This window comes from Myxine glutinosa, chromosome 9, assembly GCF_964187855.1.
Source record: "Myxine glutinosa chromosome 9, kmMyxGlut1.1, whole genome shotgun sequence".
Lineage (NCBI taxonomy): Eukaryota > Metazoa > Chordata > Myxini > Myxiniformes > Myxinidae > Myxine > Myxine glutinosa.
In genome coordinates, this window is record NC_136269.1 from 118,596,068 (window position 1) to 118,612,533 (window position 16,466).

The following is a 16,466-nucleotide window of genomic DNA, read 5'->3' on the forward strand; positions in this document are numbered from 1 at the left end:
TATTTAAAGGTTTCAAAGGTGGTAAGTTTATTTTGTGTTTCAGTATATATATCTATATATATATATATATATATATATATATATATATATATATATATATATATATTGTTGCGGATATGAGGATTGTATTTTTTTTATTGTGTTGTATTGTATAGTAAATTGTTGTAAATATCACCCTCTGTAAAATGTAATGATTCCTTGTAAATACCTCCGTAGTGTAAAGGTCAAAGGGCGTCCCATAATTAGTCCATAAAGCATACACGTCAGCCAATCATAGATTTCCCCCTGGTTGATAGTTATATCTTTATTATGTGTATTAGGGTAAGGCCTTGTCTTCCATTAAGATGACACTCCATTGCACCAAGTGAAATAGATAGATTCCCTTCATTCTTCATTCCCATTCCCAAAACCTCCATTTCCCCTTTCATCATTGCCAAGCCTCGATTGCCAATTACATCCCCTCCAAAACCACCATTGAACATGTGCTCGGGTCGGGGAAGAAAGGCGTGCCCGCCCATCGTCATCAAGGGGGGAGCTAGAGGGCCGTGCCGACCAATCAGGGCCGAGGTGAGCACACCGATGGGCGTGTCCTAAAGGCCGGCGGCTTGATCGCCGGAGGCGCTATAAAAAGCGCACGCGCAAGGTCCTGCGAGACGGAGAGAAGGGAGATCATCCAGCAGTGATTCTTGTCCAAGGGAGATCATCCAGCAGCGGTTCTTGTCCAAAAGAGATCATCCAGCAGCGATTCTTGTCCAAAGGAGATCATAAAGAGAGATCGTCCAGGGAAGCACAAAGCCTGCTATTCGTCGCCTTGCTCGCCAAGGTTGGACTGAGCAGTAGTTAACAGCAAGAAGCCTGTTGTAGTCCTGGAAAAGCGCGCGACGTCCACCGCAGCAGCAGTAGACAACAGCAGCAGCAGCGGCGGCCACAACAGCAACAATAGCCGCTTGGGGCCTGGACGGCGGTTTTAAGCAGGGCCACGAAGGAATGGCGGCTGCTAAACGCGCCGATCGTGCTGCAGGACCCCCTTGGACCTTCCTCTCCCTCCAGCCATCCACCTCCTGCCTGTCCATCCTTTTTGTGTACGTGAGTTTGTTCTGTTTGTTTTGTCCCTGGGGATTTAATTAAGCTTGTATAAGGAATTTGCACTGTGTCTCTAATATCTTCTGTATATTATTTTATTATCTTTCCTTCTTCCTTGGTTATTTTGAGCCTGTAAATAGCAAATAAATTATATTCGTATTTCCAACCTTTTCGCCTTCTCCTTCTTCTTCTTTTCACATCCGTGTCGCTTTTGTCTTTTCCATATTGAATAGCTGTGGCGCGATCCGGCCAACGTTCGGGAATCGGGTTAGTCGGGGTAACTGTACGACCGCGGGGCCATCCGCTCGGCAAACACAACATCTTATCCGCGGGCCGTAACAATATATATATAATATATATATATATATATATATATATATATATATATATATATATATATATATATATATATATATATACATACATATAATTATAGTAATGATTTGCGGTTGGGATTAAAAAAAAAAAGAATCCCTTTTGAGTTCTCCAACCTTTAATGAGCAAATAAACAACTGCTCGACGTTTCGATCAGCAACACGGATAAATGTGCATCCACTGACCTTTCTCAAGAGTAACGTAAAACAACTCTATACCCTTCCTTATATAAGGGGAAAAAGGGTGGGGACAACGAAACCACCAATCAATACCATTCTGGAACAACTCGTGCCATTATATATAACTCGAGCACTCGTGTCACTCAGATTGTGCACTCGTGCCACTCGTGCCATTATTTATTTTTATATATATATATATATATATATATATATATATATATATATATATATATATATATACATATATATATATATACATATATATATACATATATATATATATACATATATATATATATATATATATATATATACATATATATATATATATATATACATATATATATATATATATATATATCTATATATATATATATATATATATATATATCTATATATATATATATATATATATATATATATATATATATATATATATATCTATATCTATATATCTATATATATATATATATATATATATATATATATATATATATATATATATATATAAATAATATATATATATATATATATATATATATATTGTTGTGGTTTTGAGTCTAAAGTGAGCTTAATAAAGGTTAACGTCTGTCCCCCATAGATAGTCACACAAGCAACATGTAGCCTCACAATAGTATAGTTATGTCTTAGTATTTGTGAGCTTAGTTCCCTTCCAGTGTTAATTCTGCGTTGAGTAGGAGCCAGGAGGATAGGCCCTACTTGCCACCGCTTTCCCAGCCACCCTAGCCTCGATCCAGTTTGTTAAGCATTGGGTGATCATTGGCCGAGTTAACACGAGGTAGGCTTAGGAAGGATCGGGGCGGAGTCGAGGCAGAGCGGCAGAAGCGATGACGGTAAGCACGACCCGCCAATCAGAGCTCGAGGGTGGTGGCGGCGGCGTGGCGTCAGAGGGCATGGTGAGAAGAGTCTGGTGAGTTCCAGAAGGTTCGGGAGACGTAGCTATAAGAACCGCTGCGCAAAAGCCCTCGACAGGACTCGGAGAGGAGAGAGAGAGATAACGGGACTTGCGGTAAAAGGACTTGCATCGGAGAGCTAAGAGGACTTGACTTGCTGCGAGAGAGAGAGAGAGAGAGATAACAGGACTCGCGTTGTACTGCCTGATGAACTTGACCATTGCACGAGAACACGCGCGCTAACCAACACCAAGTGTATTGAAGAAGAGGAGTTGGTCGCGACATATACGCGGGTGTAGCCAGGCGCGTCTATAACGAATATAGCGCATTTCAGCCGCGTGAGTGAACGAGGCTGAGTAACCGCCAGCCGCGCTAAAGTCCGCCCTCTACCGTTTCGCCCCAACATCTGCCTTGTTCGAGAGACGCGCTACGAGTCCCTGCCTTCGCCTGCCGCCATCTTCGCGGGACGTGCCGGGGACCGTGGAGAGCCGGACGGAGGCCGTCTCTGGACGACGACATCGACGCGTGGGGAACACCTGCCCATCTGCAATCCCCTGTGTGAGTGTGAGTGAGACGGGCCCGTTGTCCAAGGGATAAGTTAAGACTGTTTAAGGCTATTCTCTGTCTCTTCGTCCTTGAACTGTATATACGTGTGGGAATAATTAAACCCTTGTGCTTTCTTTCTGATTCGATCGTTCCTGTGGTTTCCTCAATTGACTAAGCGTGGCACGAATAGGATCGCTCCAATCGGGTTCCACTAGTTAAGACTGCGCGGGCCACGTGTACGCAATCCGCTCGGCGTACTAACATCATACGTGGTTCGTGCGAGGCTTGTTTCCTCGCTCCCAGGGCAGCGCGGGTACTTAGGTACGAGCGAGAAAGTAGTCCCGAAACCCTACTCCGCGTGTGTCCGGGAGGGACGTAATAAGTCTCGGTTCCGCCAGGCCAGTAAAGACGAGGGGATTAATCCCCCCTTGATAAGGGGAAGAAGGCCGGCGTAGAGAACCGTAACTATATATATATATATATATATATATATATATATATATATATATATATATATATATATATATATAAATATATATAATATGTATGTACACTTTAGTAAGTTCTCCTTCAACGTCGTTAATGTGTCCTGAAAAAGTGTGATGTTGTAAGAAACATATATACCGTAACATTTCATTTGTCCCAACTGGAATTTATTTTTTTTGCACCAAAAACACCTTTAATGAGTGCAAAAAAGCATATCTCTTGTGAATGTACATTCAAAAACATCCTCATCATCATACTAAAACATTCAATTTCGTGTCTGTCTGTCTGACTGCGATACATCTGATCGTTACTTATCCAATCCCAACCAAACTTGACAGGACTAAAGGTCACACAATGGAGGTTGTAGCGCATTCATTTACCCTCCTTCCCAAGGGGACGTTGTGCCTTGGAGGAAATCCGTGTTAAGGTGTATATCCCTGTTAAGTTAGCTAATCATAGCATTTTCCCAAGGCCGCTTCTAATGACAAAATTAATAACAATAATAACACATCACTGTCCGTATGTCATCACTGTCAACCTGGCGTTGGCTTAGCGGTTAGGGTGCCGGCTTGGGATCCTAGGATCTTGGGTTCAAATCCCGGTCGATCGCTGAATTAACGCCAGGGGGGTTGACTCAGCCTGTCATCCTTCCGAGGTCGGCAAATTGAGTACCAGCTTGCTGGGATGAATGATCACGGTGTGTACCCCGATTCAGAATAGGCACACCGTATCCCTGCGCATCGTAAGAGGCGACTAAGGGTTGGCGTCAGGAAGGGCATCCGGCCATAAAAACATTGCCTCAAAACAGGGAACCATGATTGTCATGGTGCCCGCAAGGCTAACGCCCGCTCTAGCGGGGAAAATGGCCTTAAAACGATCATTCATTCATATATTACTGTCTGTATGTCATGGGAAGAAGAAGCAGGACATCAGGCATTTCATCTTCGTAAGACATTTTTTCCCATTTAAAATGGTGCGTCAGCAATAACGATAATAACATAATAAAAATATCAACGTTATCACATAATAATATATTATTAATAAAAATATCAACCATAGTAATAGTAAGGATAATAACACCCCCCACCCCACTCAACCCCCTGGCTGAGTCAAAAGCATCACAGTATGACATAATGTATAATGAAGGTAAAAGGAATGAAAACACCCTCCCACCCTCCCTCCTCCTGTTGCTCCCTCAGTGAGCGTGTTTCTACTAAGATAATATCTATCACTTGCGTCGGCTCCTCCAATGCCTTGGCACATACGATCAGATTGTAGAGGATATACTCACCTGGTTTCGGTGATTGAACAAAAAGGTTCCCATTTCTTGTCTTGTGTTTGAAAAATATAAAATGGGAAAAGCTCCTTTTTAGCCGTGGCTCGGCCACTTCCTGTAGTGCAAGGCCACCGTGAGATTACAATGGTCGTAAGCGTAACTTGAATGTAGCTTCCGTGCTCTGATGAGATGAAGAATCCGTGCAGTCGCATATACCTGTGCGGTTTTATGAAGAATACAAGATGCACAAGTTCGTGAATGTTGGTGTCCTCGTACGCATTTTATTCTATTTCATTATATCCTGTCGCTACTTACTATAAAAGTTCGGAACAACTCTCCTCCAATGTTTCTTTCCCTCGTCTCTTCCACCAACCCAACTTTCCTTAGAACCTTATCCTCTCCCTTGACCCCTCTTTTTCACAATCTCTTCGTTCCCCGTCATTTTTTGTGTGCGTAATCTATCAAATGCATCAGTTGCTGCACATTATTTACCATTTATTAATTTCACTTTTTCTGCTGTTTTCATGAACATCTCGATCCGCTTTCCCATTCTTCCTGCTTTAGCTGTTTGCAGTCATCCTGGATATTCCCGTTGTTTTCTCTATGGAAAAGGAACCCGGTGTGTTGGTTACCGAGATATTCAGTACGGGACTTATCTGATAGTTCAGTAATAAAGTGTTAAAGTACTCGTCATTCCAGTTGCCAAGTGTTTCTTCAAACAAAGGCTCTCCGAAGAGCCTTTTCCTGAGGCGACACTTGGCCAATGGAATGACAAGTACTCTCGGGATGTTGTACGAGTTGGGGGCCTCCTGGAATGCACAAGAGTAGGGTAAAAATGGCACAGCATGTGGAGAAGCCGAGTATATTGGTCACACGAAGGGCAGGAATTTTCAAGGTTCTTTTGTTTGATGCTTCGAGAAGAATCTTGCCCTCGTTTGTGGAGCTTCGGGTTGCGTAGGCAGGAGCATGACGGAAAGGAAAATGGGATTAAAATGGTCTTCATGGCAGATAAGAACGTGGATACGGTAAAACTCACCGTTAGTGTTTTGAAACTGATTGTTTCTCCGATAACGCTTCTTCTTCTTCTTCGTGAAATGATTTTTAAAATAGCATCATTGTTCGAAAAATATATATCATCACCATTAACACCTGGCTGTTTCGTTCGTTAATTTTTGCTATTAAAGATATTCTTGATCCTCGTCTAATAATAAATCTTTAAATTATATCAATATCCAACTGGGATAATAATGAACCATAAGTAGCCATCGACAAATTGAATAAGCAAAAAGTTTGAAACTCCCAACCCGCCCCCTCTCCATACCTCTTCATACAATTCCTGCCCTCCACTCTTATTTGTCCATCAGCATCACCAATCCCATCATTGTGTGCTTGTTGTGCACGTGACACCTAAGAGTGCTGGTGGCTCGCAATGCTTTTGAGCCATTGGCTCAGCAGTACTAAGAGTAAAAAAAGTGACCAAAGTTGGAATTCTAAAAGTACAAATGAATTTGTTTGTTTGCCTCTGTCCTACAGGAACTGCTACAGAACATTGAACCATCATTGTTGGATCTTTCTGCTCACGGAAATGAGGCACTGGAGTGGGACAACAGTGATGTGATGATGGAACTGAGCCGTTCCTTTCGGACGCTGCTTTCTCCGTCGGGCGAAGCTCGATGTAAAACTGATGGCAGCTGGGAGACGATCAGGAAGGAGCTTCTGTTGAACGACCACAGCAGTGATTCGGGGTTCAACTCCTACCTTTCTGTCAGCAGTCCAAACAGTACAAACTCATTTTCCTTACCGCAGGCTGAGTGGGAATCTCTATGGCCTAGTAGGCCGTTATCTGAGACCAAACTGTGCGCTCTATCTCCAAATGACCTAACAAAAGTTCCGTCACAAGAGTCATCAGTGGGGATGAGGCCCTCTTGTGATGGTGAGAGTGGTGTTTCCAGCGATGACGGGCAAAACACAAGTTTAACTGCTGAGGAGAAGGCTTGCTTCATGAGGGACTCGTCCATGTCAGGTTCTCGTGAAATAAGCTTGGAAATGAAGCCGTCGTTGCATTTCGCTCGTCATGAATTGCCGAAGACACCATCACGTAACTTAAAGAGAACAACAGATTCTCCTGATCATGGGGTTGTTCACAAAATGGTAGAACCCACGAGAAGCCAAGAGCCTGAACCACAAGAAAGGTGTAAAGAACGTGACACGAGGCAGGCCATCACTTCCCTGTCCCCGATCATGGCCGGTCGATCGCAATATGGACGTGCCGAGGACATGCTTTTGAATGTAGATTTTAACAGTGACTCCAAGATGTCCCTTTGTTTTGAAAATGTATCTGCGGGCCTCCGTGACTACAAAGATGCACCCCGTTCTGGCTTCCTTGGAGACGTGTCATCATTCAAATCGTTACTATTGAAGGACGATAACACGGAGAACACCTTTACCTCCTCTGACCTAACGAGTACAAGTGAATATGGGCTTGGAGATATTGATGATTCCACCTCGACTTCAGGGAGCTGGGAGGGGTCAAACAGCAGTGAAGACTCTTCAGATGATGAAGAAATAGAAAAATATGACGAAGAAGGAGATGACAAAAAAGTGAGAAAAACAGGGACATGTACAGAAAAGGTCACCCAGACAGTTAGAGGAAAGTCACCTCGCCCTAATGGACAATGTTCTCGGCATGTTCATGAAGACGAGAGGTTAAAGGACATCGCCAATGCAAACATGTTTGCTCTGTCTTCTATGCCCGCTCTTCCACCGACTAAAAACAGCCAAAGTGAAGAAAATATAAACCAATCCATGAGCAGATGTACTGTATTGAGAAACAAGATTGAAGACTTTCATGAGGTTGTCGAGGGAAATATTGCTGCCGTTGAACTTTCGAGCCAAACAAAGAATTTTCAACCAAACAAGGAGCGCAATGGCAATGAGAAAGGATCAAAAGTGTCGGACAGGACGAGTGAAACCAAGCGAGTTTCACCAACTTGTACATCAATGATGCAAGAATGTTCTTGTCTGCCAACAGCACAACTTCCTGGAAAAGTTGCTCAAAGAAGGTCGGAGCAGGATATCTCGGCCCCCAATGGCTTCTGCAGACGCTTTATGAAGCCTTCATCCTCATCATCACACAAAATGAACTCTGACTCGTACCTGAAACTTTCCTCTTGCGAAAGTCACAATTTTGAGAGGAAAAGTGAAAATGATGATGGCCTAGAACAAACCTTCGCTTGCGATTGTGGAAATCGACTCGAAGTTGACGCGGTCGATTCGGATCACTATCGTTCAGATGTAGAGGAGCTTTCTAAAAGAAAGACCGACCACACGATCATGGACATCAGCCGGAGAGCTTTGCAAAGTGAGTTCGGTGGTGGAATGTTCACGAAGCGTTCTGCAGGAGGTTATCAATTGAAACTGATCAATGAAAACGATCAAAGACTATTCAAACCCATTTTGTTGGTTACGGAACAGGAAGCACAAAAGGTAAGGCTGTTATTTTTTAAATCGCGTTTGTATATCTACTGTTTGCAATAATCGACATTGTTTATGCTCACTTGGTGTTTTGGTTCAGAGTACTCACATTGGTTTTGTGGTCACATGGTATAGGATTGAATAGGCCACGCATTTGTTGTGTGTGCCGGAGACTGATCACTTGAGGTCTCCAGGCACGTATTCTTGTTAAGCGGGACATTTTGCCAGGATTGAATCCAATAAAAGTGTGTCCAGCATGACGATATTTGACATCCCATGTCTTCCTCTCATCCACTGCAACCTCTGTGTAAACCAGGACCAAATATGGGCAATGCTGCTTGATAAAACTTTTTTTTTTTTTCCAAAGAGTTCATCCAATTTTAATGGGCAGAGCCATATCATATTGTTATGTCGGTGGGGTAAAGGAGTATCTATAGCCAGGTAGATCTGTATCGGTAACATGCTTCGACAGTCACGATAGGGAATCTACCCTGTAATAAGTTCTGTGTTTTAGGCAGTTTGTTGGGATAAGAGTATACCTGTGAACATACAAGGATGTTCGGGTGATAAAATAGTGTAGGGACTAAGATAAACCCCTGTGTGTCAGACTTGGTAGCCAAACCTTTGTCCCTTATGGCAATGCATACTCATATAAACACTTAGATAGGTCCTTAGTGCAACATTAAATAATTCCCCTCCTTTACCACAACGACTTTGGAAAACAGGCAGGAAGCCAGATCGGGGCACTGCCGGATGGCCGCCGCTGGCCACACCTCCGGCAGGCCTAGCAACATTGCGTGACACGAGCTGTAACCACGCCACAGGGAACGTGTGATTGGTTGGCACAGAAGGGGCGAACCTCCAGCCAATCAGAGCGGCAGGCACGAAGACGCAACGGAGGAAGAGGTTGTTGATTGGAGGGAAGGCGCTGGAAGTTTTGGTGAACGGCGGGAAGCTACGAGGCTCTGATTTGGGGGCACGCCAAGACCGACGTCACAGGCCAGGTTATAAAAGGGGGGCGCTGGACGACTTTCTCTCTCTCCTGGCTTCCTCGCGCTCTTGGCTTCCTCTCTAGGCGCTGTTCTCCCTGTCTCAGCTCTCTCTCTTCACGGTGGACCTCGTGTGGGGATCGCTGGCCCTGCGTGGACGTGTGGTGCTTTTGGGTGCTTTTGGTTCTGCGTGGTGCTTGGAGCAGTGCTCGGTGCTTCGAGCTTGGAGTGGTGCTGAGGCCTCGTGTGCGATCGATTCGGAGCTTGGAGCCGGACGGGGCCGCGTTGAACGACAGACAGATAAGGCCGCACCCACAGAACATTTTACAAGTACACGACAAGACATTTCTTTTCGTAATTCATTTGCCCCATCTCATTTCTGAAGTGAGGTGTGTGGGATCCCAATTTAGGACCGTTATTTATTTACCATCACGTTCTTTGTTCTCGGGTTCTGTTAAATAAACCTGTTCTTTTTGTACATTCTAATTCGGTTTTCGCTTGAGTTAATTCCCCTGCAGGATCGGAGCTGCCGTCGGTTCGCTCATGGTAAGCGCTTTTGCCGCATCTTCCTCTTCCCTTCTTCCTCCCGCGGGTTTAAAGCAAAGTCCGTGTTTGATCGTCGCCTCCAGTAAATCCGTTTGGTCCATCTGCAGTCCCTGGTGTTAACCTGGAAGGGATCGCGCGACAATATCCATCGAGGCATCAGCGTCGATTTGTAATTTTTCGATAGCATCACATTGTTCTGACCAGACCCCCAAATGATGATGAGCACTCTTTAAATTCCATTCTTTTGTATGACTTCTTCTTTCGTACGCAGCACATCGCTGCGGGTGGCATCACTTGTTGGTGGCACAGATGTGCCACTGAGATTATGATATCATTGGTCCCAAGTCCACTCCTAATTGGTCATCGTTCGAATCATAAAATTGGTGTTTAGGAAAGAGGGTTAATAGAGGGCATTTCCATGCCTTCCAATGTAACCTGACCATTCTAAAAAACGGTCCTCTAGGTTTTTATTACCATATTACAGTAGTATTATTTATTTATTTACTTTCGGAGGAAGAAACTGATTGAACTACACCGATGCATCAGAGCATGGAAACTGCAGCGTAGAGCACGTTGTTCCTTCGAAGGAAACTGACCCATATGTGGGCTCTAAACTAGCAGAAGTCAATCATTGTATAGTGCCTTTGAAACAGAGGCCGTTGTTTGCCAGTACCTAAGCCAAATTCCAAATTGGTAGAGTCACCTAAGCCCATTGAAATGTCATGATGGATCCTGCCTTCATGAGCAAGACAGTTGGATGTGAAAGCTCATCAAGGAGGTAAATTCGGGGGACATCGGGCATACTTGCAAACGGTAATCAAGAGTGTTAGAGATCATAGTTTGGTTTGGGAGATGGAATGATATGATGATGAGCTGCCACCTTGAAGATCTAGAGGGAAGATTGAAGTTGGACAGACGAATTGAGCTGATTCTTAGAGATCGATCAAAAAAAAGGACAAGAGAGGTTAGAGACGCAGGAAAGGATTCCATTTCATAATGTTTTTATCCTTGAAAACCCCAAAAGGTGGATACGGCGTATTTGGTATTCCCGTCTGACCACAGAGGCGATGATACTGTGATCACAGGTTAAGATTCCCCTTTTCCATAGTCTGTTTACCTGTTGTCTACCAATGTCTTTGTAATTCATGTGAAAGTATACCGATGTCGCTTTGTGTGCTGAAATCCCAATACTGTCTTCCGAATGGCTTTCATAATCCATCTTCACATACGAACACTGATGTGCAGACATTTTGTTTTGATAAGTGCTTTTGCGACACACAGAGGAAACACCTTCCATTACCTATAAGCTGTTCTTTTTAAAAACTACCAGACCCGGTCGTGGTAATGGTTAGGGCGTCCGATCTAAATCCGAAAGGTCGGCGGTTTGAACACTACCCCGGCCGAGTCCGACCAAAGACTAAAAATAAAAATGGTACGTGCTGCTTCTTTGCTTGACATTCAGCAATTAAAAGGGACAGAGCACAGACAAACAACCATATGTTGGCAACCATTGCACGTGCTTGACGGGCCAAATTGTCTCCCTGCGTTGAAGTTCCTTGTACAAAGTCATTTCATTCCACTAAATGAGCATGTGTTCATGGTGCTGCTGTTTGCAATACATGTCGAGCGTAACCTTCTCGTTGCAGGAAGAGCGAACACGCGAATGGAATTTTGCGGAGACTCCCGTACGGAATGCGCAGCCGTCGTCGGGAGCGGCGTCCTTCGGCACGGAGCAGCCACCGGCAATAGCCGTCCGTTCTCACTCGAGAATTCCTCGTACATGGCGAGGACATTCCACAAGATCCTCGGCCTGCGGCTTTCCCTATAAGGTATCGGCGCTCGAGAACCCATCCGGACAGTCTCCACGCGATAAGTCCGGAATTCCGACCGCTGGGATCTGGGCAAATGTGTAAGCGGCTCAAATTTTCTGTGGTTTTTTATTATCGGCAAGTTCAGCACCGCTTTTGAAATTGTGCAAATTTTATTTTTGTCATTGTCCGTTTTTATTTACGTTTTTTTTTTGTTTGTTTTTTTGTTTATACTTTACACAGCTGTTATCAGCAAAGCCAAAGAAATCAAGGTAAAAAATTGAATTCCCACCACATTGCTTGCTAATGTAATTTATTAGTCGGATTAAAAAAAAAAAAATTTGCCTTTGCCATTCTTTTACATAAAGTGGACTTCTTTTATTTTTAACCTCTTCCTTGCCTCCAATTGTACAGATTTCTGAAAATGTCCTTTCTGATGGACATTTGAGATGAGTTGTCGAGTTTTGCAGAAAAAAGATCAAACATGACGACCTGTTTCACATTGGTGGTACGGAGGGGGATAAAAATGAATCCCAGTTGAGAATATCTCACGGGGACATTGACTTGTGAAATTTGCTTCCAGGTTCCCGGTCACAGGTGAAGATGGGCCCGACGGATGTAGAATGATCATTGATGTTTTGGAGAAGGCGAAATTGGAAGAACTCGAGAGCCCGCAGATGGAAACATTTGCGAAGAGACCTGCACAATGTGGAACGACTGGGGGTCTTCGGGAGTGGAATGAACTTCCGCCTGGCATTCGGGTGAGGGGCATTTACTCGGTGGAGGGAGATGGCGGCTTGAGCAGTGGTGGAAGAACGATTGTCAAAGATGAACATAACAAATCCCATTCTGTTTCGTCAAAAACTGATCGGGCGACAAGAGGTCCGAAGCACATAAAAGGTCACCGGCAGTGGCGAGCAAAAGCCGTCCGGGCCTGGGGAATCGCGTGGAGGACGTGGTTGCTTCTTCAGTTGCTGTTCGCTTCCGCCGCTCTTTTGCCGCTCTTTGTGAGCCCCGGGCCTCGCAGCTGGCCGTGGTTGTCACTGACATCCAATGTCGTGGTGAGCTTCCCACGAGGTCCTCCTCCGATCTGAAATCTCAGGAGCATACCAGTTTGAGGACCAGTTCACTGGTAATTCCCTGGTTGTCGTTAAAGGCGGCAAAAAGGGTTGGCGTCAGGAAGGGCATCCGGCCGTAAAACATTGCTTCAAAAAGGGGACAGAAAAACAACAACAACCACGGTTCCCGAAAAAGGTCAACCCCCGCTTGCGGGGAAAAATGGCCTCTAAAGGTGGTTATACCCAATCCAGCTTTTTTGAGCCATTCTGTATTCATTTCTATCAGCTTTGCCTGAAGGCATATTTATTAATTTGTGGATGTTTATAAATGATAGCACTTTTGTGCAAAACGAGTTTTGTGGAGGAAGTACTAAGCAGGGCAGATGATGAGTTTGAAATATAAGGGGTTTTGTTGCCGATTTGTATCTTGTACCATGAGGGGAATGACTTCCTTCTACATATTTTCACCCACACTCCCACCGCAATATATTAAACACACACACACACACACACACACCAATCTCTCACCCTCCTTCCTCTCCCCCTGCCCTCACTACTCCACTACACTCCCCCCTCTCTCTTCCTTCCCTTGCTACCTTTCCTTGTGAATCCTGTCGTCACCTTCTTTTCAATTGTTTTTTTTCTTCTCAATTTACACTGCCCCTGACCAACACCTGTGCATGGCCGCTAAACACCAGTACCAGAAACACACCTAACATACGGACCGACTTGAACACCAGGAGGTATGTCAAGTATTACCGTGACAGTTATACAGGCCACACCCGCAGAAGCGTGAGCTGTCAATGCTGGACTTTGTTTCCAGTAAGATGAACGTTATTTTTGAGGAATCGACGACGCCGATAACTCTCAATAATTTATATAATACAATATGCAGTTGTTTTTTTTGAAGGTCTGCAAAACTTTATTAGCCTGCGTTGTCATGTTTGTTTTATGTGCACTTTAACGAGTTTGGTTTGTATTCATCCTTCCTCCCCAATAATGCTGCTAACCTGCATTTTTGCATCGTTTGTTCGATGCACACACACATTGCTGTTATTTTGTGAACTTTCTGCAAAGTACCACGTGGTGTCATCGCCAGAATTTCTCGTATTTATATTCCGGTGTTCCACCCAAAGGCCGCCGAAGCACTTTCTTGGCAAGGATTACACTAGGAGGTTTGCCGTTGCCTTCCCGGTAGTTTTTAGAGTGGGAATTTGTCATTTGTTCATGGTGCCGGCGTTTAATTAAATTTTTGAAGGACACCTACCAACTAATTCTGGCAGACAGGATGCCAGTTTAAAGTACATCCGAGGGACAGCGATGCCTCGTCCTGCCAGTGAAACACCGGGGCGACGGTTTTTAGCTGGGTCGGGATTCAGACCCAGGCTAGACAGCTTCGAAGGCGAGTGTGCGAACCTCTAGGCCATCCCGTCCGTGAGTCCCATTTGTTGCATTATCCAAATGCCTCGTTTGTGCGAAATGATTGCATTATGCCTGCGCGTCATGCTTTGCGGTGGTACTGATATAACACAAGTTTACAAAGATTATGTAACTAGGAACTATTTTGAAAAGAAAAAGGATTATGCACTATATCAACATTGTAGTTTGTCTAAGTTTCTGAATATTGTCAAGCTCCTAGGTTTTTGTGCTGCCCTTGTGTTGCATTTTCTCGCCTCTACCTCTTGCTGACCTTTCGAACCACATCGCCATACTATATGCTCTAATATTGTGTTAAATAAAGGTTAACGATCACTACGAACTCCGTGGTTGGTCTTCATCGACCTTTTCAACAAAACACCTTCAAACAGATTTTCTGTGCTCATCAAGGCAAGGCTATACTTGGGGGACAGCCTTGTGGGGATGTCAGGCTTGGAGGACGTAGTTCACTAGATTATGGAGGTTATCCTTCAAACATTCAACACCGAGTCGTATAACCTGCGCCATTCACCCAGACTTGTGCAGAGGCGACGGTTCTTCTCAAAGTGATGGATGTTCTTGGGGATCGAGTAACGGTTGTGGGACTCGCCCTCGCCTGAGTTGTGGTCGGACACCGGGTGACGCTCATTGCAATGACGACTTCAATAGAAATTAACAGTGCGTGCTCGCGGGAGCCCTGTCTGCTCACAGCTGAAAATGACGAAAGGTGTGGCCGGGTCTAAAAATGATACCGAGCAGTTGAAGATCAATATTTCTCTTCCTTGTGTGGATCCATGCACTCACTCAACCTTACACCCATCCATCATGACATCGGAAATATCTGCTTCGTAAATAGAGGCTATTCCGTTTGATTATGAAAAAAGAAATTAAGAGGAAATTTTCATGTTTTGTACCAAATTGTCATATTTACAATTTCATGGCTTTTTTTTTTATTTGTATACAAGATCGAGGCTCGTGCAAGAGCTAACATTACAACAACAACAAAAAAAACGGACACATAAGACGAAATAAAGGGAGCGGGAGACAAGATGGGGAGTGAGGGGAAAGCACACAAGTACAACATTTGAGAGCAGGGACATCGGGAGATCTGTGGGAGGGAGAGGGCTGGGGGGGAGAAGGCATGGGAAGGGAGATGGGGGGGTGGGAGAGGTTAAAAAAAACACATGGACACAGCTAGGATTTCCAGGAAAGAAGTCGGTATTTCAGAAAAGTGGATCTGGGGTGAATTAACGGGGGTAGAAAAGATCAAGGTTTTGGATGGGGGACGAGAAGAGATGGGGGTGAACAGTTGTTTTAAAGACCTGGAGGGAGGAGTGGGATTGAAGGGAGTGGGGGAGTTTGTTCCAGAGGCGGGAAAAAAGAGGAGTGAAGGTGAGCAGAGAGTCTTCATTTTGGCAGTTAATGGCAGATCAACAGAGCAGAAAAACCAATCCTCTGAATGTAGCTTGTGGCAAAATCTTAAATCGCTGCCGAGCAACACACGTCCTCAAGACCTCCATGGGAACGTCCATAAAAAGGAGCCTTTTCGTAGCATCATTCCCATGTTGGGAGAATTTATTTTGTAGATCAAGGCAATTCAGGCAAGGTGAGGCTTCACCTGTTTATTCCTGCTATGTGAAACTGCATTTTGCATCCAATCGTCATGTGACTTTGTATAAAGCTAGCTTTTACCATTGCACATTTATTTAGTCAATTTGGTTGTGGGATGGCCTTGAAGGCCATAAAATGGAAGTTTAGTCATTCCTTCATGTTGGGAAAGGAGGTGCACAGAGCAACTTTTTCATTTCATTTGTTCAAGGGCTTGTTTGTTCAAGGTTCAATGGATCTTGGAGACGGCGTGAAGCTGGAAGGTGTGAAAACATTTTGCTACCTCGGAGACATGCTGAATGGAGAAGGTGGATCAGACTCGGCAACGGTTGCTGGAGTGAGATGTGCATGGAAGAAGTTTCGGGAACTGAGTGGCGTGCTGATGAGGAGGAGAGTGTCGCTGAAGCTGAAGGGAAAGGTGTATGCTGCATGTGTGAGAAGTGTTATGATTTATGGGAGCGAGACATGGGTAATGAACGTAGAGCAGCAACGAAGGCTGGAAAGGGTGGAAATGCGAATGGTTCGGTGGATGTGCGGAGTATCGTTGAGTCGTTAGGCAGTTAAGAGGAAGCATCGTTAATTTTTTCAGGAAAGCACCAAATTTGGCACAGATGTAGTATGGACCTATACAATTGTTTTCCTGAGGGGCGCCCAAAAATTCAGAAAATTTTAAAAATCCAAAAAAATGTCCTGGATGCCGTGAAAAAG

At 44.4% G+C, this 16,466-nt stretch overlaps 1 protein-coding gene across 9 annotated transcripts in view; it reads left to right on the plus strand.

The window, feature by feature from the left end:
- LOC137435041 (uncharacterized) overlaps positions 1–14,493 on the plus strand; it is an 85,008-nt gene extending 70,515 nt beyond the window's left edge. For 4 of the 9 annotated variants that reach the window (XM_078784810.1, XM_078784811.1, XM_068128413.2 and 1 more), the window contains 3 exons: positions 6,393–8,345; positions 11,515–11,777; positions 12,260–14,493. In XM_078784810.1, the coding sequence (XP_078640936.1) occupies positions 6,393–8,345; positions 11,515–11,777; positions 12,260–12,770 (2,727 nt within the window). In that variant the 3' untranslated portion in view covers positions 12,771–14,493. The other 5 variants (XM_078784807.1, XM_078784808.1, XM_068128414.2 and 2 more) reach the window with 5 other exon arrangements.
- The last annotated feature ends 1,973 nt before the right edge of the window (positions 14,494–16,466 follow it).